We start from the raw sequence: 27,440 nt of genomic DNA, 5'->3' as shown, positions 1-27,440 counted from the left end.
TCTCTTCATCAGCCTCTTCTTTCCCAGTCTATGCGAGACCTAGGAAGTCACTGGGGGATGTAAAGCTTTTTTTCCTCTTAACCGATGAACCTGGACGCAGGTGTAGGACAGCTGAGGAACCTCTTGACCCTCTATAAAAACGGTGCCTGGCCGACTGAGAGCAGACCCCAGCTGCTGAGGTGATCAGAGGACAGGACGGGGACACGGCCCCAGGCACACCGCGCTCTCCCCCGTTCCCCACCTCCCGGGGTTTCCTTTACCACAGTCCCGGGAAAGAAGAGCTGCGCCCGGTCAGCGACACCAACCGCCCTGCATCCCGCGGGGGACAGCCGGGGACAGGCAAAGGAGCACCCCGGCAGGCGGTTTTACCTCAGCCCAGCCGCGGGGACCCCCCTCGCCCCTGGGGAGGCGGCCCCCCTGGGCCCCATAAAGGAGGCGGGTAGGGCCGGGCCGGGGCGGCGGCGGGAGGGAGCGCGCTGAGGGGAAGAGCCGTCAAGCGCTGGCGGGGTAGGCGGCGCGGAGGGAGGGCGGCCCGGCTGCGGGAAGCGGGGCTCCGCGCTGGGACTGGTTCCTTCGCAGCCATTTTCTGTCCAACCAAACAGCCGATTTGCGGAGGGAGCCAACCAGGGCCGCACTGGAGGTTTGTGCCTGGCTCCGGCCAATGATTGGTAACCGGTTCCACTGCAGGCTCGAATGAAATGTCCGTCTCCCTCCCCGGGCCCCGGCGCTGCCGCCGCGCCGCCGCCGCGGGGACCAGGAAGTGGGGGGCGGCAGCCGCCCCCGGGCCCCGACACCGGCCCCATCGCCTCTTTGTGCGACCGGAGGCGCGGGGGCCGCGCGGCCGGGGGAGCGGAGCGGAGCGGGCGGGGAGGCGGCGGTGGCGGGGGAGGTCTTGGCAAGGGGCGGCGGGACGGCTGTCCCCGCCGGTGTCCCCCTCTCTCCGCGGGGCCGGGAGCGGGGGGTGCCCCCCCCTTCACCGTTTCGGCTCCATTTTGTGGCCTAGGCGGGGGAGGGGAGGCGGAGACGGGAGCGCGGTTGCCCCGCGGCCGTGTCCGCCGCGGGCCGGGCCGCGGCCGCCGGTGTGCGGGCAGGCGGGGCGCCCGGTACCCCCACCGCCCGCTGAGGTGGCGGCGGGGCGCAGGGCCTCCCGCCGGCCGCCGCTACCCCTCGGCGGCGATGTCCCTCCCGGCCCGCCGGCCACACTCGGGCTGCCTCAGGCCCCCCTTCCCGCCGGCGGCATGGCGGGAGGCTTTGTGGCGGCCGCGCCTGGCTCTGCGCGGGCGGAGGAGGGCTCCGCGCCCTTTTGTTTTTGCTCGGCCGTTGCCGCAGCCCGCCGAGCCCCCTCCCCTCGCCGCGGGAGCGGGGGGCCGGGGACACGCCGCACTTCTTGGCGGGGCCCCCACCACGCCCACGGCCCCGAGCCGGGCAGTGAGGTGAGGGCGGCCAGGCCTCCCGGCCGCCGCCGTCGTTGTCGTTGAGACCGAAATTTCCTTGAAGGTCTGGCGATGTTTTTCAGGGATAAGGAGTGTAGGGCGAGGCCCTGGGATGTGGTGAGAGGAGCCGGGTGAGGGCGCGGGCAGCCCGGTTCCGGCACAGCGCTTCGGGGAGGGAATAAGGCAGTGGTCTGCTGCAGGGGCCTCCGGTAAAAGCCCCCAGCCGGCGGGCAGGCAGAGGTGTGTGGCCTCCCCTCCCCGAAGCCTGCTGCCTTCCACACTGAAATCACGGCCCAGGTGATTAACAATGAAGTGCTGAATAACTGGGGATGTGTTGTCTTGCTCGACTTGAAAACAAGGGGTCGTGATAGATGAGGTGTCCATCCAGCAGATGCGCGCTAGGTGCAAGGAAGACTTTGAGACTGTTTGTGTAAGTAGGAAGGTTACCCTCTCGTGCCCCTGCGCTGGCTGCTGTTGCATCATTGAAGGGCATGAAATCAGGATGTGGGATCGATCGGCTGGCACAGCCGAGCAGCATCCACGGCTTATCCCGTAACACATGTAGCAGGTAGGAGAGAGATGGGACTCTGCCATTCTTAATGTCTACACAACTGTTGTGTGTGTTCAGCAAGTGTTCTCAGGCGTACCTGTGTGTGCCAGCCACTGCTCCCTCCAGAAATTATGTAGTTGGTGATCCCAAAGAGTATTGTAGGTTATCCATAGGCAATCATTGGAAAGTAAAATAATCGTGTTCTAGTAATGTTTCTGCTGCTATTAAGATACGCAGGTCAAAGAAACCTTTCTGCATCCCATTGTAAGTGTAATACTGCAAGCAACAGAAAATCAGTCAACTTCTAGCTTTACTAGTTTCCTCGAGGCTTAACCAAAAAGGCTTTGTTCTGCAAAGAACTGTCATGTAATGTTGCATTTGGATTGCTTTTGGGAAGGCAGAATAATTGGTAACAATGAGCCAGACATTTCTAGACAGTAAGGGATGTAGAAATTTGGATTTCCACCCTTAAATGGACTCTCTTATATGTAGTAACCTTTGCCTCTCTTGCTGATAGATGGAAGTTGTTGTCAATTAAAAAAAAAAAAAATAACTGCAGCTTTTTCAAAAGAAGCTCAGGCAAAATGGAAGGAGCTTTGGGCATCATTCACCGTCTGGCTTTAATTGGCTTGCTGGAATGGAGAAATGGTGTTTATGCATAATGATTAGCATAGCGTTCCTAAACAATAAGCTTAATGATTACTTTTTTTTTCTTTGGTTATGTGGCCTATGGCATGACAGTTGTAATGTTGAGGGAGGATCCATCTGTAATTCTTTGGGAGATCCAAGATGGTTTAATCTGAATCATTATTTATGAGGTCTGCGTGAGTTGCTTATGTTCTGCATTGAGTGGGTCTTGGCTACTAGCATTTACAGCTATGAAATTATATTTGAAAGAAGTCAAGAATACTGGATGTTACTCTTTAGACTTTAATATTTGACAATTACAGCAGTTCAGAGTTTAATAGATAGCCTCTTATTTATGGTAATAATTGCATTAAGGAAGGCAGTGTACAGAAACTGAGTGAAAAAGATTGTTTAAGATACTATGAAGATAAGAACTGTGGAATACTATGAAACTTTTAAAGTCGGGTATTTTGTTTGGTCAGCATTTAGAAAAGGCTTGCAAGGCTCTTCCTTCAGTGCTTTCAAATGCAAATCTCTAATGTCACTTCACCTTTAAAATTTTACTTAGATACTTGATATGTTCCAGTACTGAGTTTTGCAATAGTACTTTAGAGAAACGCAGTATTTGGAAATTGATGTTTTGGTGACAGGATGCTTGTAAAAAGTGCAAAACATGACTCTATATATGCATACTAAACAACATGTGTAAATAACATTGGTAGAATAAAAGGAAGCGTCAGCAAGTTTTGTAATTTTGACTGAAAATACTGGCCTGTCCTGAACTAGATTTGTGAATCTCTTACTTGTCCTGTTGCTTGAGAGGAATAAGCTTCTTGTCACACTTGTCATAGTACTGTAATGAAGGAAGAACATAACCAACTTACAGATGTTATCGAACTTATAAAAGAAAAAGGCAGGATTTAAGGATTGCTGCTTGAATAAACAGATAAGCTTAGTTTCTCACACAAAAAAAAAATGCTGAAAAAGCATCAAAAGCTTGGATGGAAAGGTAACATGGGGCTTTCAGTCAGTGTTGGAGGAGAAAGGAGGTGCTGGTGCAGTCTGTTCAGCACCGCTGTGCTCTTTGAGCTTCTGCAGAAGCAACGAAACTGCCTCCATTCATCTGTTCATCTTGGCTCTTTCCCTCCAGCTTCTCTCTTTTACCGCAAAAAAAAAAAAAAAGAGAAGACTTAGAAACTCAGTTTCTCCTGCTTGCTCCATATCACCGATACACTCCTACTTGATGTAAAGATGTATGCGTTGTTAGCCCACCTATGTATATTGCAGCTTACCGGTCTTGTGAACCATTAGCCAGGCTAGTTAGGAGCTACCACATATTCTAGCACAGCTGGATCCATGCGGAGGGCACTTGCGGCTGGTGACATCAGGGCTTGTAAGATAGACCATAAAGTTGATAATACTGGTACGTGGAGGGGGAAGGTGGAAGGGTGAAAAGACCCTGCTTGAATTTCATAAGGGAGTGATCCAGGGGAAGGAGCCTGGTACAGCCTAGATGCTAACGAGCCTTAGTGACGCTGTCAGGTCCCCTCAGCATCAGTCTGCTGCTCCTAATGTTATTCTGCTGTGGGGGGAAAACACTGAATGTGAGAGATTAGAGGAGCCTGAGATGGAGAGAGACAGTGAAGCATCTGTTTGTGTTCTAGGTACGTGCTAAGGGGTATTAGCTTTACATTTTTGTGGATCTGCTGGAACGATGTTCTGTAAATGCATTTAGGAATCGGTGTTTGTTGCTGCAGGAGACACTGCTTTGCTGCCAGGTGAGAATTCAGTGGGAAATTAGGTTCTCCAGAAGTCATTGAAAAATAAAAAGAAATGAAAATTGTATTTTCAATTAAATAATATTTCTGTGTAGGAGTAGCAATTGAAGGTGCGGAAAGCTCAAATAAAACTTTGTTGTCTCCACTTTTAGGTACTGCTTTACATCCTCTTGTGATAAGGTGTGGTGCAAAATTAATCACCAATGGCTGAAGTGGTAGCTACTTACAGCTTTAGTTACCATTTCTGCCCTGCTTCTGTGGCAGGGACAACTGAGTGGAAAGTGTACCAAGTGCTTCAGTTCATTGCGTATCATTTTCTGCTGCCCTTTTTGTACGGGTAGCAGTTTTGTGAGAGAGATGGAATGGATAAATACCACATAAAGTGCTTAAATCACAAGAGGCTTTGGTTTCTCTCAAGAGACCGATAACTTCCCCATTCTGAAGACAAAATCTTGTTTTCTTTGATTCTATTTTTGCCTTTTATACTGGTCTAAGTTTTAGACCCTTTCTCTCCTCAGTGCTAACAGGTCTAGGCTTGCATTCTTAGTTATCGTTTAGCTGAGCCGTTGATACTGCTGTCTTAAGAGAACTCTTAAGATTAAACCGGATGCAAGATTTACTTTGAGATATTGATAAATTCAGTATAGATATGTTCAAGGAATAGTCTGGGGCAGCTGACAGAAGCATTTTTTTTAAGCATCCTCCAGAAAATTTTCTACCAGATGTCAGTGTAAATCTGTATGTTCATTCACTTGCAAGTTATCACTGAGTCTTTTTTGAGGCCCTTGATCTGAAATGTTTCTCTTTTAACATATTTCTTAGGTTAATTTCCCTGGACTCATTAATTTGTATATTCCTAGCACAAACAGAAAACTACCACCAGAAAACTGTGCTGCTGCTCTGTATTCAGATACTTTTTGCAGTGTATCACTGAATGTTTGAGCTGTCTGGTACCTACTTGGTTTCCCTCCCTTGATGATAAAAATCAGATGATGATGTGGTCACTTTAGAGACTGGTAGGTTGTAGCTTCTGATATGCTTAGCTCTTAGTCTTGGTTTAGTCGATATGTGTATGCTTGGAGGAGCCTTAGTGTTTTCTTAGTGCTAAAGGGTAATGTACAACACTGTTATGGTTTGAGGAACCCACAATAATTTATCGTCATTTAGACAATTACTCTATCGCCCGATGACCCCTCACGACCCAGGAAGGGGAACCAGGAAAAAACAGGGAAACCTGAGGGTTGAAATATGAACAGATTTAATAGAATAATACTAAATAATTAACATTAATAGTATTAAAGAACCAGTATTGATCCCGATACCAATATAAAATACACAAGGAATACACTCAGTCAGTTCTATTCAGCAGGAAGCTGTGCACTCCTAGCAGTGGACAGCAAATGTCAGACACTGCAAGTGCTTCAGCTTTGGGAGGAAGGGAAGGCCTCAAGGGTCCAGTGCCAGGGCAAGAAATTCTCAAGATTGCAGCCATCATAGAAGAGAAAAAAGCCTCCTTAGCAAACTTTCTAATTTATATTGAATGTGACGTTCATGGTATGAAATCTGTTGGCCAGCCTGGGTCAAGTATCTGTGTCTCGTTTTGCCTTGTCCACACACCTGATGAGCTCAAAAACACTGAGACCTTGAAACTCACATACTATGACTGGCTATGAAGTAAATATTTTCACAAATTCAGACATTAGAGTCTTCTAAAATTGCAGTTTTCCCTAGCAGTAGAAGAGACTGCCGCGATGGAGAGACGGGACGCAGCTTGATGCAAGCAAGATGTCAATTTTATTATAATTCTTTACATACATTTATACTAGTCCTAAGGTAGCGTGTTCTAAGCTAATTGGTTCACATTCCACATTAGGCATTCACAGATTGGCTAATGCTGATGCTAATGCAAAAGGTACTTTTCTAAACACCTATAAATCTGTCTTGAGCAAGGACAACAGGATAATTGTTTTACAGCCTCACCAGCTGTCCCTGTAGGATGTCAGTACTCCCTATTCTGAAAGTTTTTATCTTATCTTTCCCAGGGCCTGTGGCCCACAAGTTCCAGCACATTTTCTTTTATCAACTGAGCAGTGCTGGGGGTTTTGCAGAGACCAGCCGAATCCTGTCCCACATCTCCCCCTTCTTGTTGCACAGTAAGAACTCTCTTAACAGAGTTTGCTACCAACTTTTGCACACATTGCAACAGACAAGGCAAACAAAGCAACAAAAGGACAAAAACAACTAAAATATACACAATCGTTTTAACTAAACTTCTTAGCCATCCGGACAGACCTAGCCAGTCCCCAAGAGCATCCAGGCCAAAGAATCCAGAATCTTGTTGTATCTTTTGAGTATGCGTCATTAGATATTGAATTTCTTTATGGATAGATCTTGAGTGATCCTCTAGGTCCATACAACACATTCCATCAAAATCCTCACAGCCGTGTCCGTGGGCTAACAAAAGGAAATCTATTGCGGCTCTATTCTGTAATACCGCATGTTGCACTGTGGACAGATCGTCTGCAAGTTCGGACAGGACTCTGCCCGTTGTGTTGGCTTGCACAAAAGCTGGTCGTGTTGAGTGATCGAGCTAAAGTTACCCACACATTTTCCCGCGGGTCAAACATTCTGCTATATGGGATGGCTCTTACACTTACAGTTAAAACAACTACTATAAAACCTTTTATACCTAAAATATCCATTTTCAATCAGCTGATACTAAACACTTCTTATTACATTTTATGCTAATGATTATTACTTATACAGTAAACAGGCCCACTGGCGGTAATTAATATAATTTCCTTTGTTATCTTCTGCTATGTGTCCTGCGATTTTGAGACCGAAGGTTCAGGAGTTTGTTGATCAAAGAGACGATCAGGGTCGTTACTGGATGATTGTGGTAGGGATTCACGGAAGGGTCGTACACTCTTTGCCGGGATCCATCGGGGGCCTTTCTCTGTGGAGACACAAGCATAGCCTCTGCCCCATGTGATAAGGGGATACGGTCCCATGATCTTACCTGTTTCCGGATCACGAACCAACACGGGGGCTTTGACTCGCACCTCAAGTGAAGCATTCGTGTTAAAATGTCGGACTATCGGAGGGTTGCTATCTAACAAAGAGCAATTCAAAAAGTTAAAAACATACAAAGCTTTCTGCAGACGTTCCTCAGGAGTAGCAGTTCCTACTCCCCCTTTTTGTTGTTGTAACAAACGCTTCAAAGATTGGTGAGAGCGTTCAATTAGAGATTGACCTGTAGGGGAATAAGGAATACCAGTAATGTGAGTCACACCCCAGGAGTCAAAAAATGCTTTTGTTGCCGTAGAGACATAAGCAGGACCGTTGTCCGTCTTTATTTGTGAAGGTATACCTAAAGTAGCAAAAGCGCGCATCAAGTGTTTGCGGACATCACGTGCCTTCTCTCCTGTGTGGCAAGAAGCAAATAAAGCACCTGAAAAGGTGTCAATGGAGGAATGGACATATTTCAATTTACCAAACTCTGGATAATGTGTAACGTCTGTTTGCCATAGCTGTAGACTCTGCAGTCCTCTGGGATTAACTCCTCCTGCGACTGACGGGAAAGAATGCCTTTGGCAGTCAGGACATACAGCAATAATGTTAGACGCTTGTTGAGAGGTAAGCCCAAACTGCCGTTTGAGACCTCCAGCATTCTGGTGAAAAAAGGAATGGCTGAGTTTAGCCTGTGCCACGCGATCCGGCAACACCTGTACTGGTAATGTCAGCAAATCGGCTCGTCGGTTCCCTTCTGCAATAAAACCAGGTAGAGAAGTGTGTGATCTGACATGCATAACAAAATAGGGGTGAGGGCGAGAGTCCAAGAGAAAGATAAGTTCTTGTAATAAAGCAAATAGGTCAGAATGTGGGATGTTGCGTAACACAGATGCTTCAGCTCGCTCAACAATCCCCGCAACATAAGCTGAATCAGTGATGAGATTAAGCGGTGTGGACCACCTCCGAAAAACTCGAACAACCGCAGTTAGCTCCACTATCTGGGGAGAACCAGGAACAGTCTCTACGTCCGAGTCCCAGCGTTCATGCTGGTTGTCCCACCATAAAATGACTGATTTGTGCGATTTTCCAGACCCGTCTGTAAATACAGTAAGGGCTTGTAATGGCTGATCACTCCTTTTCGGCTTGGGTATCAAGCGAAAATCGACATTAAGCAGCTTATGCGAAGGTGAGTGGGATGTGAGTTGGCCCGTATAGTCTGCCAACGCCATAATAAAGGTGTCTGACTGCTGATAAAGCCATTGTAGATACATATTTGTCACAGGTAAGCAAATACAAGCAAAGTCTACTCCTGATAACGTTAACAAGCGTTGCCTGGCTTTAATTATCAAAGAAGCAAACATCTCATGCTGCGTCAAAATGGTTTTTGTAGATTGATTCGACAAGAAAACCCATTCGATAATCAGCAGTGGGTCTGATTTTTGAGAGTCCCATTGAAATATTAGTGCATGAGGCTGTCGAGCGGGGTTTAAAATAATTAGATAAAAAGGTAATTCGGGAGTCCACCGGTGTGCTTGTTTAAGAGTGATTGCGGTAGCAACCTTTTGTAAGGAGTCAATGGCCTCAGGATCAAGACTGCGGTGGGAACGCAAGTCAGTATCTCCTTTAAGCAGTTCGAATAAAGGACCTAAGTCCACATTAGAAATTCCCAACAGCGGTCGGACCCAATTGATTGTTCCCAGCAATTTTTGCACATCATGCAAGTTTTTTATATCTGTCTGTATCTGTAAAGGTTGAGGAACTATAGTTTGAGCCCTTATGCGCCAGCCTAAATATTTCCACGGCGGTGTTTTCTGAATTTTTTCCGGCGCGATACAGAGGCCTGCCGAATTAACGGCAGCCGTGACAAGGGCTACAGCTTCCTCCATGACCTCGTGATGTTGTGCAGCCACCAGGATATCATCCATATAGTGGTACAATAAGACACTAGACATTGCAGTCCTGACTGGACTAAGCACTTTGGCTACATACCATTGGCATATCGTGGGGCTATTTTTCATTCCTTGTGGCAGCACAACCCACTGGTATCTTTGTAACGGAGCTTGCATGTTGACGCTTGGAACTGAAAAAGCAAATTTAGGAGCATCATTTGGATGTAGAGGAATATTAAAAAAACAGTCTTTGAGGTCAATAACAGTCAAGTGCCAATCTCGAGGAATCATAGTAGGGGACGGGAGTCCGGGTTGTAGGTCTCCCATGTCTTCCATAGCATCATTAATTTTTCTAAGGTCATGGAGCAAGCGCCACTTGCCGGTCTGTTTTTTAATAACAAAAACCGGTGAGTTCCATGGACTAGTAGAAGGTACAATATGTCCTTTCATTAGTTGCTCCGTAACTAATTCTTGAAGGGCGCGAAGCTTTTCTAAAGGTAGGGGCCATTGATCTACCCAAATGGGGACATCGGTTTTCCAGGTTAATTTTAGGGTGTCGCGCATTTCAATGGCCCCACCTAAAAATGGGTTCGAATGGACATTCCCCATTGTGATAGTACGTCACGCCCCCATAAAATCATGGGAACAGGTAATACAAAAGGTTTGACAGAGGCTATACGTCCTTCTGGGCCTTGAATTTGGATTAATTCCAAGCTTTGGTGGCTGCTGCCGGTTCCACCGATCCCAGCTAACGCCTGGGAAATATTGGCTAGGGGCCACTGTGGGGGCCATTTAGCTTGAGATATTACTGTAACATCAGCCCCGGTGTCAATAATTCCATTTAACACCACCTGCTGCCCTCCGTGAATGAGGGTGCATTGGCATATAGGCCGTTTTTGGGAGAGAGACTGTACCCATAAGATTTGTGGGCTCCCTGTAGATCCGAACCCACCCTGCCTTTGTTGGAGCTGACTAGAAATTGGGCAACTTGTGCCTGTGGGAATCAGTATCAATTGCGCTATACGGCTATCTTTCGGTACAGTGCAAGGAGGAAACGGGGTCCATGCCATAATCTTAATTTCATCAGTGCTATCAGAGTCAATAACACCTGGTAACACAAAAAGCCCTGACAATGTTGTAGATGATCTTCCTAATAATAAGGCTTGTGGTTTAGGGGGTAAAGGTCCCGAGACATTTGTTGACAATAGGTGAACCGAGGAATCGAGTAACGTTACTGTGTGAGCGGTTGCCAGGTCCAGTCCGGCGCTGCCTGTTGTTGCTGGGCGAAGACCTGAGGCACTGCTGCTTCCCTCCGAGGGGGTTGAAGCGTCGGCTGCGGTATTTGTGTCTGCACGCGTCGCTGCTCCGCGCTCCGTAGCCGGTTTCCCTGTATCAGTTGTCCCTGAAAATCGTACTTGGACCGACATTGATTAGCATAATGACACCCTTTTCGGCACCTGGGACAAATCCCAGAGGCTTGGGGTCTAGCACTGGTATTAGCATTTAGACAATTTTTCTTTAGATGGTCGGGTTTGCCACAACTATAACAGTTCCCCGGTCCTGTTGGACCACGCATGGCTCCGAAAGCAGCGGCCATGGCCTCAAATTTATGATCCATAGTACCAATTCTATTACAAGCCTTCACCATTTCAATTAATGTAGGGTTCGGGTTTGGGAGGGATTTTAACAATTTTTTGCAATCTGTGTTAGCGTTTTCAACAGCCAGTTTTAGCAACAAAATTTCGCGTGCCTCTGTGTTATCTATTTGGCGTTCCAAGGCTTGTTTTAGTCTGTCAATAAACTGCATATAAGGTTCTCGGGGTTCCTGGGTGATAGTAGTAAAAGCCTTTTGCGGTTTCTGAGAATCGGGAACTTTAAAAAAGGCCTTTTTCGCTTCTTCACGAGTTGCCTCGAGGGCCTCCCGTGGAATTCGAGCTTGATTTACAGGGTTAGTGTGCTGACCTGTGCCTGTGAGGTGCTCCAAGGTCAGTGCAGCAATAGCGTTATTATTATGACCTACATAAGTTAAAAGGAGTGCTTGGAGTCCCCCTCTCCAATGAGCCTCCCACAAAGTGTATTGAGTCGGTGTCAAAAGCAGTCGCACTAAGGATTTTAAATCATGCGGAGTCATAACATATGTATCAAAAACAGAGGATAACAAGCTTGCAAAATACGGCGAGGAAAGTCCATGTTCAGTGACAGTACGGCGCAACTCCTTAACTACCGGAAAAGATAGAGCTTCCCACTGTGCCCCCCGACCTTGATAAATCACGGGAGCTACTATCATTTTAGCAATCTCTAGTTCTCCTTCCTTTAAGGCTTGGCGCCTTATGTTAGCCCACACATCGTGTGGGTCGGGGGGGTAGAGGTCTGGCTCCTTTTCAGGGTCCACTGGTCCCGGATCAAAGGGATGCTCCTCTGGGGGATACCCCGCAGCACACACCTCTAGTGGTGCAATGGATTTTTTACCCTCCGATGATAACAGAGGTATCGCAGGAGAGTCTTCCTCTCTCTCTGCTTCATCTTTGTGACTTTTTTCCTGGGCTTTTAAAGTTTCAAAAATACTTCTCCACCACGGAAGCATGCGCTGTGCTTCAGCATTCCCCGTAGTCGCTGCATCCCATAATTTCACTCCCACATCGTCCCAAAGTTCTCGCGTAAAAATAGTGGATGCAGTCACAGTGGGTATTTTCACTTGCACCCATTTAAGTATCGTTTTAAGATCATGCCCAGAGATATTCTTTCCATGCTTTTTAAGGAGAGCTTTCATAAGCTCATATACGTCTCTCTCGGGGGAAGACGCTTGATTCCCCATGTTTCCCACAGCTCACCTCTCTACTCCGGAGGGATTGATTGCCGGCCGGCTCCTGCTTCCTTTCAGCAGCTCATTCAAAGTTCTGTGGGACTCGCAGCAAGTCGCTCAGCTAGGCGATTCATAAACCCATCACGTCGGGGTCACCAATTTGCCGCGATGGAGAGACGGGACGCAGCTTGATGCAAGCAAGATGTCAATTTTATTATAATTCTTTACATACATTTATACTAGTCCTAAGGTAGCGTGTTCTAAGCTAATTGGTTCACATTCCACATTAGGCATTCACAGATTGGCTAATGCTGATGCTAATGCAAAAGGTACTTTTCTAAACACCTATAAATCTGTCTTGAGCAAGGACAACAGGATAATTGTTTTACAGCCTCACCAGCTGTCCCTGTAGGATGTCAGTACTCCCTATTCTGAAAGTTTTTATCTTATCTTTCCCAGGGCCTGTGGCCCACAAGTTCCAGCACATTTTCTTTTATCAACTGAGCAGTGCTGGGGGTTTTGCAGAGACCAGCCGAATCCTGTCCCACAAGAGACCTTACTGAAAAGTAAAATTATTGAAAGAGAAATTAGTCTTGTGTCACTCAAACCAGGACAGACAGGCAGCTAAGTGCTTCTTGCAGGTGTGTTCTATGCTACATTGGACTGCTGCCGCCTTGGAGTAACTTCAGGGACACTGAAAGCTTAGTTTGGGTTTGGTTTGTTTTAAAGAGGGGATTAATTTGCAACAGTGTATTGAGAGCAGTGTTTTCTCATTTTCTGAGCATTGCGTTGTCTTGTATATATTACAGACCTTGTGCTGAGCTGACAATTGAATATGTGGTGATTGACTTGAGATTTGAACTTAAACCTGTAATACTTGAATGTGTAACTGTGTTCATTATGAGATGACTAGGATAGCAGTGGCCGCATTTTTCATCTGTCATGTTTGTGTCATCCATCAGGCTCAAATAAATACTGGTAGAGTGACTAGATGGTATATTAATTTCAGTTGCTGTGTTCAGATGCCTAGATCTAGATTTGAATTAAATGACGAAATTAAATCTGACTGAAACTCTTCCACCAGACTTATTTGGATTGAAGCAGTATGTAGAGATGCTGCTCCTTTTCTCACCGCGAGGCCAGCCAAGCGGTGGAAGGGGCTCTGAGGGTGACTGGGCAGGCTCCTTCCCTGGAGGTCTTCAAGCTGTTGCTGTGTAAAGCCCTGAGCGACCTGCTCTGAGCTCAGAGCTGACCCTGCTTTGAGCAGGGGTTGAACTAGAGACCTCCTGAGGCCCCTTCCGACCTGAATTATTCTGTGATCCTGGATTAGGACCTGGTTATGCTCAGTGTTATGCAGAAGAGTGTTACGCTCGCTGTAATCCCCTGTCTCAAGGTTGTCCTGGCAGCTAAAAATCTTTCCTAAAGTAATACCCACAGGAGTAATTTCAGTTGATGTTAAGCTGTCAGTGCCTGTTTTCTTTATCTGAGACAGATCTGCCTTTTTCTTTTGCAAGCCTTTTCTTGTCGATTTTGCTAACCCCTCTTTTAGATTTATAATGTTGATAAGATTCCACTCAATTTCTCACTAATTGTGAAATAATACATACTGTAAGTACATATGGAGAAGAATAAAAGCAAAGATAATACCTTGAGGATGCATTAATCTAATATGGCCAAAACTGAAGCAAAGGTTTGAAAGAGATTCAAGCAGGAATTGTCTTTTGAAGGTGAGCTGTGCTAATGAAAGCAAGACGGTTTCTTAAATAATACTGCTAGGCCTTGGCAATAAGGATTTAGATGGGGTATTCTGCAGGATGGGTGAGCAGAAGCCAGTGAGTTGTCACATCACTGCAGAAATTTGAAGAATGTTGCAATCCTGAAAGAAGGAAGCATTTTATAAGATAAGTTTCATAGAAGACTGAAAAAGGAGAGGGGAAGAAACATCAAGGCACTTAAAATAGTACTGGGGCTGAGTAAACTTAATGCTTAAAATTTGTGGAGACCCTAATTCTGAGTTAAATTCTAGTAGGAGTCAGAGCGCCAAAATTGAGAACAGGACTGCCAGAAAATCCCAACTTAATTTTGGAGGTAGCTTTTGGGATTTACCAGACTGCAAAATGTTAATTGCTTCAAATTGCAGAAGGAAGAAAGCGACACAACTCTCTTAATGATAGATGATGTCAGTTTTGGTGATCTTGACGTGCAGGGTTGTGATATCCTTGCATTGTCATTACAATGAGCTGAGTAAGCAAACTGCAGACCCTTTGGAAAATTGAAAAGCAAAGTTAAATCTCCCAACAAAGAGTCTGCAAAATGCAAACAAAGCAAATTTATGTGAAAGTTGGGACATGGAAAGCAAATGCTTAAAATGCTACCCTTCCATTGGGCAGAGCCGCTGTATAAGAAGCAAAACTGTTTTACGAAAGCCCCTCAAAAGGGACCAGAAGGGCTTTAAGAGAAGCAATGTGTGCGTGTGTGTAATATTCTGTACAATGAAGAAGAGGTATAAGGTGTGGGTGGTTTGTTTTTTTTTTAGCTTGAGCAGCTCCTGAGGCTACATCCAGCTGTTGTAATGCTGCCTGGGATGCGAGCAGCTCTCGGGTTATATGCACATCTGTGGCTGAGCGTGGCTCCGGATGTTGCCTAAAGGTTTGAAAGCAAAACCCAGCTCTGTGGCCGCAGGCAAAGTGCACATCTGAGAGAGGTTAAATTGCTCAGATTTTTGGGGTAGGTATAAAAATAGCACGAGATTTCTCCTCCTTCCCTCTCCCTCATCAAGCTTAATGGTTCTGGAGAGAAGGGAGCTGCAATTTGATGGGGAGGAGGTTGTTTTCCAAAGACACCCAGGTACCTGCACAGCTGGTGTGGGTCAGCAGGTGAATGGGGCCGGCTTTTGCCTCCTGCAGGGCCGTGTGTCTGCCTTGTCTGTAAGGCTGGCTGCTGGGGTGGGAAACAGCTGGGGTGGGAAGGATGGGAAGCGCTGGTCCAGAGAAGAGACTGCATGAAGTGTAGGATGGGAATGGAAGAGCGAATTTTCTAGCATTTGCTTATTTACACGCTTGCTAACGGAGCTGTTTGATGCTGAACATAGCCAGGAAAATTTGGGGCAAAGGTGAATCTGGTGCGGTGCATCTAAACATGTTCAAAAAAACCTTTGGATTTGTGCACTGATATTTAAAGAGTTTGCATGTGCTGGGAACCTCTTCTCCCTCCATAGTTTTTGCATTGTTTCCTTTCTCCAAGAGCAACATTATTAAAGCACATGACTGCAAAAAGACAACTTTACCTGAATAAAAAAAAAAAAAAAGATATTTTGAAAACATGGGAGCTTAATGTTCTGCAAAAGTTTATTTTTAATGTACTAATTTTCAAGACCCTTGCAACTGGAAAAAAAGTCACGATTGTCCAAGATTGTGAGACTTGAATTCAAACTTAGATTTGGCACTGCTAAAGTACCCCCTTTGAAAGTGGAACTTGTTGTCTGCCGTGATTCCATGTAAGAGTAAGCTATCTACTGAGCACCTGATGATAGCATTTAAGGCAATTTGTTATTTCTGTAAAAAGGCAAAATGTGGTATGGTAACAGGTTACACGGGCTGAAGCATTTGCTGTTGCAAAAATGCACGTATATCTGCGTGTTGTGTATAATGGCAAAATGCGGATGCGAAAAGCAGCGATGTGTTCGGTTGCTGTTTACCTGTGGCAAGTCCTCTCTGAAGAGGTCTGAACTTGCAAGGGACGTAGGAGGCACCTTCACCTCTTTCACCTCCGCAGAAGGAGGAAGTGCAATACTTTTGATGTCCCCGAGTGGTGAGACAGCTGGCTGCTGAGGAGCCTCTGGGCTGCCACCTTGGTTCAGAGCAGTGCCGTGAGACGTCTTTAGTTGTTCACAAAGTGGATTTTCTAGCAAACGATGAGATTTACCAGCAAATGGCAGATGATGATCTCAGTAGTTTTGCCCCCCTTGGAAGGGGGAAGGCAGGAAGGGTCAGTCTTCTTCCAGACTCCTCCAGCTGAAATGTGGTTGGTGCCTCCTGGGACAAAGGTTCCTAGCTGAGGAGGGAAGTGCTGGCTCTTTCGGCTTCTATCTTTCTCCTGGCAGTCACGTTGCCTACTAAACTGTGACCCAGTCTCTAAAGCCTCAAGGAGAAGACTTCTTGTTGGCCACCACCTAAAAATGTTCTGAGAGGAGCACTGAAGGATGCCTAGGGAAGTGAGGTGGGACAGAAGCAAGGAAAGCAAAGGAAAAAGTGGCTTAGAAGACATCTAGGAGTGACTGATGCCTCGAGGAGGATGAGGCTGCAGAGCTGGCCCTGAGCTCTGGCTAGGAAAAGTTTGTCTGTGGGCTTGACAAAAGCTGTTTGGGTGGAGGGTAATGGCGAGTGAAGGGTGTGCTCAGTGTAATTATTGTAGGTAAAGCATTCAGTGAGCAGCTGGCTGGCATTAGGTTTTGAGGGTTGTTCAGAGAAACAGATGCCTTGACCTGTTCTGGTCAGTCTCTCATGGGAATGACACAAGATTATTACATATGTGCTGCGTGAACCAAATGTTTCTGTGCCTGTGGTTGAATTTTTGGGGAAGCTTCACAAAAGTGTTTCACTATTTTCGCTGTCAGTAAAGCTTGGTAAGAAGAGGGAGAGGGTATACTGTTCTCAGATGGCAATGTATTTATACATTGTATAAATTGGTTTCGTAGTTCTAAGTTGATTAAAGGGCTGTTTTTCAGCAGTAGCTGTGCTTGCAGTGTAACAAACATACCTGAAGGGTTTCATTCTTCTGGTTGTAGATGGATGGTGATAGCTCCACAACGGATGCTTCTCAGTTAGGAATTGCTGGAGATTACATTGGTGGCAGTCACTATGTGATACAGCCTCATGATGGTAAGACATGTAATAGTATATACTACTATTTCTCTGTGTCTGTCTGTGTATGTGTATATGTGTGTGTATATATATGTATATCCTTCCGGCTCTTGTCAATCTTTCCTCTAGCTAAGAATTTGAAATTGTTTGTATCTGTAATGCCTCACTATATAAAGCATTTTTTCTGCAGTTTGAAGGTGGAGGTTGGATTTGTCAGTATTGACACTAAGTCCTTTGGGGTGATGACAAAAAAACACAGATGTTCTAGGAAACAATTTTTATTTTGATGTGACATTAAGAATGTTTGGTGTTCAGCAGCCACATACATTTCTGTGCATAATATGATAAAGATATCATCAAACGTCCATAAACATAGCCTGGTGTTACATCTATTTTTAAAATTATTTCTACAATGTTAATACACTGTGATTTCAAAGGTCTTCATTGTTCAGTGTAAGATTTTAAACTGACTTAATTATTGCTTGCTGTCTGTCAAATACAATTTTTGTTAACTTTTCTTTATTTCATTAGACACAGAGGACAGCATGAATGATCACGAAGATACAAATGGCTCAAAAGAGAGTTTTAGAGAACAAGATATATATCTTCCAATTGCAAATGTGTCAAGGATAATGAAAAATGCCATACCACAAACAGGAAAGGTAATACCCTTGTCTGGTAAAGAAAGTGCGTAATGAGTGAGTGAACTTCCTCTGAGTGAACTTGAGCTGGTAGAACAATATATTTTTCCAAATGATCCTGGTTTATTGGAAAAAAGCCTTATAAAATGAAATAAAATAAAAATACGAGCAGGAGGTGATTGAGACCAACTCCATTTTTCACAGATTTCTGAAAGCTTTTAGTAACTGCTGTAATTAGAGTATCCAGGACAGTGCTCTTCGTAGAGCTTTCAAGAACTTTCTTCTTCTGTGTTCTCTGAAATTCTCATAATGGGTCAGACTTGTGACAATCTCATATCAGTAAGAATACTTTCTATGCAGCTCTCTCTTATGAAATTTAATCTGCTTTTATTGGGGTACATAAAGTTTGGATAAAGTGAACTATTTTGGATGAAACAAAAATCCAGTCCTCATCCTGAAAGAAAGAGAATGGTTAGTCTTCCATCGGCAGAATCTTAACATATCGAAGTGCCAAAGTGACCTAAGATGTCTGCCTTATACCACGTAGCAGATAAGGCCAGATATTGAAAGACTTACTGTATTTCTTACTTCTAAGAATAGACTTTTTAATCCATTCTGCTGAGCTGGTGATTGTATAAGTGTTTGACCATCTCACCTGTTTATCTTAAACCTTTGCAGGGCTCCTATTACTTGCACTTTCTCTATTGTATTCCAGTACAATTCCTGCCTCAGTAACATCTCCTCTAGCTAAAGCTGATTTCTTTTTTTTTTCCTTTTTTTTTTTTTTTTTTTTTGACATAACTCTAAATAGAAGCAAGACATAATTTACTTGCATCTGCTTGTACTTTCACAGTGTTCAGGGCTTTCTGGAGATCTGGGTGTTACATTTATATCTTTGCTGCAAAAATCTCTGCAGTGGTCCATATTGTCATAAATTTTTAGAGATCAAGATGAGATTTTTTTTTTTCTCAAGAATTTAGCATATGGGTTGTCGAGCTCTCTTGAAAAATCAGGGAGGTTTTTGTGAAAATCTGCAAGGGAAGCTGCTAGCTGATAAGTACTTCTGAAAAATCTTACCCTATGTGTCTGAAAATATCAGAGGAACTAGTGAAGAGTCTACATACACTTACTGCTTCATTATTTTTTTAAAAAATACAAATTATTCCCATGTGAAAAATAAGAATCTTAATTATTACAATCTTTTAGTTGGTTCTTCTCAGCTTCCCAAATAATCATGAGTAATGCTTTGCTGTTATTTTAAGTCATGTAAATTACTTTTGTCCAGCTGAAAACCATAATCAAATTTATTTCATTCTTGCCAGGGGCATATGTTTCTTCATTTGGATTCTCATTTGGAAAAATTATACCAGAATATTAAAGCATTAGAGAGGCTTGCTGCTAGGCATATATTCCAGTCCCTGAATCTGGTCAGGATAAAAATACTTGTTATTGCAGCTCATTCCCACGAATTGAGCAATGGGCTTGGAACTGTTGGGTCTAATAAAAGAAAGATAGAAGTGGGCTATGATGTTGTAATGAACAGATTTAAAGAGAAGGTGTAGGTAAGCAAAGCAAGCGATACTGAGATGCATCTATATGTAAAAGCTTGTACAGAACATAATTATGACTTCAGGAGATGCTGACAGTTGGCTGTGCTGCTTGAAATAGTAAAACTTTGGTTAAAATTGTGTTGCAGCTGTGCTTACATAGAACAGTGATGACATCCAGCGATTCCCTCACATACAGGTGTTGCCTAAATGCGTATTATCATCAGGTTTTGGGGTGTTTCCTTTATCAAGTGTATTCTTTTGTTTGGGTTTGGTTTTAATCTTCTTGCGTCTTGATTAATCACTTTATGATACTTTTTCCTTACTAGATTGCTAAGGACGCAAAAGAATGCGTGCAAGAGTGTGTAAGTGAATTCATCAGCTTTATAACGTCAGAAGCAAGTGAGAGGTGTCACCAAGAGAAAAGAAAGACCATCAATGGAGAGGATATTCTCTTTGCCATGTCTACCTTGGGGTTTGATAGCTATGTTGAACCTTTGAAGTTATACCTCCAGAAATTCAGAGAGGTTGGTATATGCTTCAGTATTTCCTCATTTATTTAACCTGGTTGTGTTTATCCTTAGCTCCCTGTCATTGTAATTGTATAATGGATAACTTGCACAGTGTCTCGCAGCTATTGTCAGGGACTAATGTAACATTTAAAAGCATTCCAGAGGATATTAAGAGAAAAAGGAGTAAGTAAGCATTTTTATTAGACTTGCTGATTCACAGTAGTTAAAGCTTTCAACTGAGTAAATTCTTTAATATATTGCTGGTAGTAAATCACTCTGTTCTTTAAAGGTGCTTATTAAGAATACTTAATTCGATCTTTGGGCTCAGTCAATAAAACTGTACTAGACTGCATCCTCTGAGAAACTAGCCTAATGCCTATTGTTTGTCTGGGCTTCAGTTCTGCAAAAGAAAAAGTTGTTTTTCTCATGTCAGAATAATGATTGAAATGGAAGGCTTTCTTCGTCAATGTTTGGGGGTGTTTTAATCTGTTTTAGCTGTCCCTCAGGCTTTTTTTGATACATAATACATGTTAGGTTTCTGCTTGGGTTTTTTGTTCTGGTCCCTTGTTCCCCCTCCTCCTGTCTGGAGATGGAAGAGAATTATGTTTGCTTGCTTCTTTACTTCGGTGTTCTTTTACCTGAGAATACCAGATTTAACCAAACAAATCAAAGGGGTTTTTTATCCAGTGACCTCTCTTCCTCATAGTCCTGAGTGAAGAAGTTGTTCAGCGTTAAATTAATCTGGGGAGGGTGGGAGTGCAACTCAAAGCAATTTATTTATTTATTTAGACGTGGATCCCTCTTGTTGGTATGGCTGCTTGGTTTTACTGGCATAAGTGAAGCAGGTATGTCTAAATTGGCAGTGCTGTAGATAGAGATGGTTTGTTTCTGTTGACTTTCTTTGTTCTGGAAACCTAAGGGGTTTTTTTAATCAATGGCGGTCAGACTTGCTAGTAATTTTTAATTTGCTGATAGCACTTGAAGCTTCACATTCCCAGGTCATTTGCTGTGATAAGTGAGTAACAGGAGGTAAAATCCAAAAGTACTGTGTACTATCGTGTTCCAGTTCTGTGTAGCAGTTGCACATGCCATGAAATTGCATGTGCTTTATGTGCTTTAATGTATGTGCTTTAATGAAAAATGCAGGTAGTTTCAGTACTTCTGGAGAAGTCTGAAGTGGGTCTATGCTACTTTCATTCTGAAGTGACTGTTTTTGCACATACATATGCTGTGGTAGCAGAGTAGTGGGATTGGGTTTTAATTGGCTGGATGGTTTTGCTCATCAGTTTTAAACCTCCATTTCAGCTAGTTCTGTCTTCAGGGTACAGTATATAGTGAAATAGTTCTGCTTTGTAGCTTAGTATTTAGTTTACATCAAACAGTTGGTGAGAATTCTTTTTATACCTGTATTTTCTATAGATGTTCTTATGTAATAGCACAGAGCATCAAGCTTCATACTTGTAAAATTGCATGCGGATGTCTGGGAGCCTTGGCTTTCTGTGCTGATATCCTTTCTGGCTGTAGTCCTTGAAGTGGGAAAAGAAATCAAATATCTTGGTTTTCAATGTCAACTTGTAGCTGTACGATGATGGCACTTGGCGTGTGGTTGGTACGCAAATGTTGCACATTCTTGGTAGTTCTGAGATTCTGGTTTCTTGTAAATGCTCTTAACTCTTCCTTCTGAATTACTGCAGATCTTCAACTTTCTGCAGAAGGTGAAAGCCCTTCTAAAACTACACAGTCCTAGTTTGCAGAGGTCTTTTCTGAGAAGTGTGGCTAAGATGAAAAACACCCTTCATGTATTCTTGTATTATGAGCGTTCTTAAATCCAGTAGAGTTTTACAGGTCTTGGATTTCAAACTCCAGCTGCTGCACAGTGACTCTTCTGCAAGTTCCAAACCTTGGCCAGAGCTCCTGGGGTCTTGAAACAATCTCAAGCCAACTGTCCTCTAATACATTTCTCCCCCCCTTCGCCAGGCAATGAAAGGAGAAAAGGGAATTGCAACAGTTACAACTGGAGATGGTCTGAGTGAGGAGCTCACAGAGGAAGCATTTAGTAAGTAATGCTTTTTAATTTATATTATTACTGTGGCTTTTCTAAAAACAGCACTTCCTTTAGACATCAGAATTCTTGCTTGAGGAATACACGCTGGACTGGCCACATGTTACATCTGTGATCCATTGAGATTTTCGTTGGAGATGTCTGGACGATAACTTGTGCTCAGATAAACTCCTTCCAGCCAGTAGAATTTATGGTCAGAATGAAGTAATTAATGATAAATGATGAAGCTCTAGTAATAGGTAACGTGAACTGTGGAATATTTTTTAAATGCATACATTAGTACCAGTATTTTTTCTCTACGCTTAAAAACAGATTGTAATGAAAGGTGCAAACTTTTTTTCTTCCCCCCTCCCCTGGACTAGCTACATATTTAGGCCCCATTCATTCTACTTGCAAGACTGTTGGGGGGGAAAAAGTAAAATAAACTCCACTTGATGACTTGAGGAGCTCGTCTTTGAGAGATGAGCCAGAGAAGAACATCATCTTTGTATAACTGTAAAACACTTAATCTTTCTTATATTCAAAAGAATGGACAGATTGGCAACTAAAAGGTGTAGGGCAAGGATTATCATATGCATTCACTGTAGTTTTTCCTCCTTATACTGTGAATTAAAGCCTGATACTTGTTGGGACTTCGCATTGGTTTTGTTGCTGCTGGATTGTTGCATAGAGTCTTCACCTTGGCTTTTAAATGGTATGGGCTGGTAGTCTTGAAGCTGATACAGGAGGAATTAGGAGGCACCGGTCTAGTCATACTTGAAAAAATAAATCTCATCAGTAGGTATCTGGTAAGTCTTCTGTTTAAAATCACTGGTAAACTACTGAACTAGCAAAAATTGAAAGTCTGAGGACTGAAATGACCTACTCAGGGCCTGAAACACACTTTGCTCCCAGTATGATGACTTTAGCTATATAAAACAGTACAGACTCTTCTGGTCTATCCTAGCCTGGAAGATAAACTCATAAAACTGGCTGCAAATTAAGAATCTAAGCTGAGATATTGCAGGGGACTTACAGAAAGCTTTAGATTTTTGTAATATGACTATTTTAATTTTATAAGTAAAGATTAGGCAACGCAAGTAGTAAACTCTTATCCGTACTCATTCATACGCAATACCTTTGGTTCAGAAGTAGTAAGACACTAGCACAACTATAGGCCCAATTTGTTTACCTTGGGTATGTTGCTAATGGTTTCTGGATTGCAGCTGTTGGGAGTCTGTCCAGCTTGGAAGCTTGTCAAATCAATATATAGAAATTGTTCTAAAAGCTTTACTTCGTATATATTCTGATTTGCACTTCATGCATTTAAACTGCAGCTCAAGAGTTGAGGCAGAACATCTAGTTGGAAACTTGTGATTGCGTCTGCATCCAGCATCCAGTATCTTGTTTTGTATGGGGAAAGGGGCAAATCCACAAAAAGTTTCTCCTGTGGATGCTCATGCTCTGCTTAGTCTGAGCGCAGTCCCCATCAGAAAATGGAAATCAGAAAAAAGGAATCTCCGTACATCTGTGGATCCTCCATCCCCTTCCCAAATTTGATATGGTCCCTGTTAAACGGCAGAAGGCTGAAGATGTGCTCCTAGTCACTTGTTCAAATACCTCAGGCCTGGGAGCCTCAGTGTGCACTATGAAATAAGCCTTAATTTGCTGTGATTTGAAAAGAGCAACTTTGGAAGTGAATATTAAGTCTTGGCAGGATGCAAAGGAGATGTTGCAGTAGTAGAAGAAGGATAAATCTTTCTCTGTAAAATAACCACTTGGGTCAAGTGCTGCAGGCGCTCCTCTCCATAAGGGCAGCTATAGATCTATTCAGAATGATGGTCTCGCTGCAGCAGTAGCAGTAATGGCTGTGCTGCTGTGGCATAACCCTCAGCTCTTTGGCTTAGCCTAATGCCAGGGCTGGGTCAGAGGCTTGGCATTAAACTGGGTGTGGAGCATGTGCATTGAAGGGCAGTAAAATTTTGGACCTGCCAGAGCCACTTTTCACTATGATCCTAATGCATCTCTTAACTTGCAACTTAAGTATTTGAAAATGAGTACAATGAAGGTAGGGAAAAAGAAACCCCAACCAAAAACCCAATTAAAAAAAACCCAAGCATCAGCTTTCAAATGAAAGCTGTTAGGATTATACTGTGTTTTCAGAATGTTTTTATGGGTTATACGTCTTATTTATACATAGTAACAGCCATAGTTCAGAAAGAAAAAAGGCTCGTTGCGTGTCTCCTGGCAGAGAACGTTATGCTACAGTGGCTTAGTTTAACAACTTAAAAAGTTTTGCTGCTTTGTTCCAAGTAGCATTTGTAACACATCTACTCTGTATGTCGCAGAGCCCAATGTACATTTTATTGTAAAGGTTTATCTTAAAACATCACTCCTTGTGTTTTCTTTCTGCATCTCAGTAGTACTTTTTATTCCATTCCTTGGCCTCTTCTCTCCTCTCTGAAATTCAGAGCTCTTGTGCAGTGCTCTGAAGGACAAGCTGAAGTCAACCAGTGTAATGGCAGGTCTTCAGCTTCATGGCAGTAGCTTTGTCTCTGACAGTGCCTTTCTTTGTCATTGCCTGTCTCTGTTCATCTCTGCCACCTTCCATGGCGTTTCCACATTACAGAGTCACTGGTGGATCCCGTTCTATAAAGCAGCACAACGTTTTCATTGACTTCCTCATGCACATGTATGTCTAAGCTAAACCAAACTCTGAATTCTCCAGGTTTCTTGGGATATTGAATGCTGGAGATTTCTTTTTTTCAGTGGTCAGGATGGTAAACTCCATTCACCAGTGTACGGCTCTGTATATTCTGCTTCGGATACATACAGGAGAACAACAAGGTGCAGTCTTACTGTTAGATTATCTCGTGCAAAATTAAGTTGAATTTTGTTTCTTAACTGTTTCTTAATGGGAATAAACTTGTTTCCTTGTAACACTCAGTAACAAGTACTATATGCAGTGTAGGGTGGTAGCTGTCAGGAGAGGAATGTGGCTCCATAGTCTTGGAGTGGACCACAATTAAAGGTTATTTAATGGTGACAGAAGCATCAAACAAGGCTCTATATCCTGCAGTTCCTATCTAACTTGCCTAAAATGCTCTTTCTTTCAGCTAACCAGTTGCCAGCAGGCTTAATAACTACAGATGGCCAACAGCAGAATGTTATGGTCTACACAACATCATATCAACAGGTACTGTATCCTGTGCCCTACTCTCCCTTCTGCTGCTAAAATTCAAACGCTAATTCAGCTGCCCTGTTCTGAAAGATGAGAATGAATTTTATTTAGTCCTTTGGTGGTGGCTGTGGTGACATTCCAACACTGGGACAATTCAAGGCTGCTCGCTGGGATGCAGTTTCAGAAAAGGTGCATTTGAACGTGAGCTTGTGTTTTTCTTTCTCTAGATCTCTGGTGTTCAACAAATTCAGTTCTCATGATTTGAAGAAAACTTTGGATCTGGGAACATGAGACGGAAGCTCTGCAACTCTAACAAAGAGGCAGTTTTAATGACTGGTGAAGAGATTTATCTCTTTGTATATTAAATAGCTGTAATGTAGCTACCTGAAGCTTGACTAATTGAGGTGTGAGTTCTGACTCAAATCTTTTTCATGATGATTTTAAAAAAAAAATTGGATTTTAAAGGTATTAAAGTATTTTTGTTTTGTACAAGAGTTTGTTGCTCTGTATAACTCCTGTATGCATTGTATATTGCAATTTATTACTGTCAGAGATTTGTAGACAGTTTCTTATTTTCATATTGAATCATGTTACTTTTGTAATTCAGGTAAACAGCTGGGTTAATTCATGTTTACCCTTTGAATAAAATTGTAAGGGTAAAGTTCATTTTTTGAATGCAAGTTGCCTTTATTATAAAGATTGAGTTGGTCTTGGTTACATAACTTGTCTTGCATGACAACCTCAACTAACTCGACATGTCAGCATATTTATTGAAACTTCAAAAGGGACATTTTCCTCATGAATTGCTACAACTGTTTATTTCTTTTTAATGTAACTTCAGAATTAAAAGTTAATCAAAAACAACCAATGCTCTACTACATCTAGCAACTTAGAACTTATCAACAGTGTTGATGAAAACACTGATGTGTGTGATGCAGGTCTTCATTTCATTATTTTTTTTTTTTTTCAGTTGCACTAACTCTCCTTAGACTTAACTTTGATATATTTACGGTAGTCTTTGTGCTGCTGAAATAACTCTTCATTTTTATGTATGGTTTTTAGAATCCAAAACTTAGAAATTTGAGGGTAGCGAGGGGGGTGGGGTGGGAGGATTTTTATAGTCCTTGTGGTAAAAGATCTCATTTTAACTTTTTACTGAAACGTTTTAAGGTTTCTTGTGAGACTGTGGGAACTCTACTGTGTTAGCAACTTTCCGTGTCCAGGGCTGCGTGTGTGTGAGTGTGTGCGTGTGTGTGAGTGAGTGACTTGAGACTTGAACAATTGATAGAGACCTGAGATGGAAGACAGGCTGCTAGTTTGCTGTCTCTTCCCTGGTTTTGCAATAAACGCTACCTAGATAATGTAGTTCTGTATATTTAGTGAGCTGTTCTTAGTGACATAGCTGTTTCTTTAAAAATGGGGTGGGTAATTTTGTTAGATGCAATGTCTTAGCCTGCTAGGGGTAGGGGTGGGTGGTTTTAGTAATATAAACTTATTTGGACTGAATTTTGGGAACCTTTGGTATTTTTACTGTTTGCAGTGGACTGAAATGTAATATAATAATTATCTTTCCACATACCTGTCATTAATTTAAGAAAACCACACCTTGAATCTGTTACCATATAATTTCTTGTTGGTTTTGTCTTTTTTTCTTTTTTCTTTTTTTTTTTTTTTTTTTAAAAAGTAACTTTTTAATATTGGGAAAACTAGTATAAACTAAGACATCCCGGAAGCCTGAAAGGGCCAGTTCTTTGCTAAAGAAAAATTCTAATGTACGTGCGGATTTGAACAGTGTTTCTTACAAATGAGCGTGATGCTGGCAGAGCCTCTGGAGGCCATCCAGTGTATTCTGTGGCGATCTGGGCGGATGTTCTGGGTTTTTGTGGCAGTCTGTCAATCTTCAGCAGCTATGACTGAACAAATGGAGTTTTTCATTAAATGTACAAATGAATAACACAATCCCTCCACGAGCCCCTTCTGTTTGTATTCTGCTTGTTTCAGGCTGTTACACCCTCTTCTTGACGGTCCCAGATTTGCAATGGGAAAAGCTGTGATCACAGCTAAGGAGAAGCTGGGGGAGATTTGGCAGTTGGATGTGCAGAAAGGGGGCTGAGGTCATCCCTCACGCTTGCTTGAAAGCAGCTACGTTTTTCATGTGAGTTTAGCTTAAAGTATTTTGAGTTTGTGGCTTAGACACCATCATGCGCACGAAGGAGCTGGTACTGCTTTGTTTTTTCTTTTTCTTTCTTCACCCCCCTCACCTCCCAAGGTTCGGGGACGAAAGCGCAACCAACTTGCTCATTCACTTCCTGAAAATACACACGTAGGAGTAATAGTACAACACTTTATTTGATCTCCCTCTGAAACCATTCACCTAATAAAGTTTGCCGGGTACTGTAGCGCTGGTAGAACAAACATGGTCTGAGGAAATACTTGCCTAATTTATATTAGTAGCAGCACAGTTATGGTGGAGTCCCTGTTTTTGTTTAACAACTGGTATGTGTTCTCACCTTTCTGTTTGTAAATGCTCCAAGTTTAAAAGTAGCTTAGTGACAGTGACCATT

At 43.1% G+C, this 27,440-nt stretch overlaps 1 protein-coding gene across 6 annotated transcripts; it reads left to right on the top strand.

The window, feature by feature from the left end:
• Positions 1-524: 524 nt before the first annotated feature.
• Positions 525-26,833, top strand: NFYB (nuclear transcription factor Y subunit beta). 6 transcript variants are annotated; one of them, XM_074167046.1, is made up of 7 exons: positions 525-640; positions 16,879-16,972; positions 17,486-17,616; positions 19,472-19,669; positions 21,632-21,710; positions 24,812-24,891; positions 25,104-26,833. In XM_074167046.1, exons 2-7 carry the CDS (start codon positions 16,879-16,881, stop codon positions 25,134-25,136), a joined length of 615 nt encoding a protein of 204 aa, XP_074023147.1. In that variant the 5' UTR covers positions 525-640; the 3' UTR covers positions 25,137-26,833. The 6 variants fall into 6 exon arrangements, with proteins under 6 accessions (XP_074023147.1, XP_074023154.1, XP_074023159.1 ...); XM_074167053.1 differs by having other exon boundaries at positions 571-668; XM_074167058.1 differs by lacking the exon at positions 17,486-17,616 and having other exon boundaries at positions 605-640; positions 25,104-25,732.
• Positions 26,834-27,440: the final 607 nt, after the last annotated feature.

The sequence above is a fragment of the Numenius arquata genome, chromosome 2 (genome assembly GCF_964106895.1).
Source record: "Numenius arquata chromosome 2, bNumArq3.hap1.1, whole genome shotgun sequence".
Lineage (NCBI taxonomy): Eukaryota > Metazoa > Chordata > Aves > Charadriiformes > Scolopacidae > Numenius > Numenius arquata.
This window is presented reverse-complemented; position numbering and strand designations above follow the sequence as displayed.

Coding starts and splice junctions, on each gene's coding strand:
- NFYB (XM_074167046.1), top strand. CDS start 16,879: ATGGATGGTGATAGCTCCACAACGGATGCTTCTCAGTTAGGAATTGCT. Junction 16,973..17,485: donor TGTGATACAGCCTCATGATG/GTAAGACATGTA, acceptor TTATTTCATTAG/ACACAGAGGACAGCATGAAT. Junction 24,892..25,103: donor ACACAACATCATATCAACAG/GTACTGTATCCT, acceptor TTCTTTCTCTAG/ATCTCTGGTGTTCAACAAAT.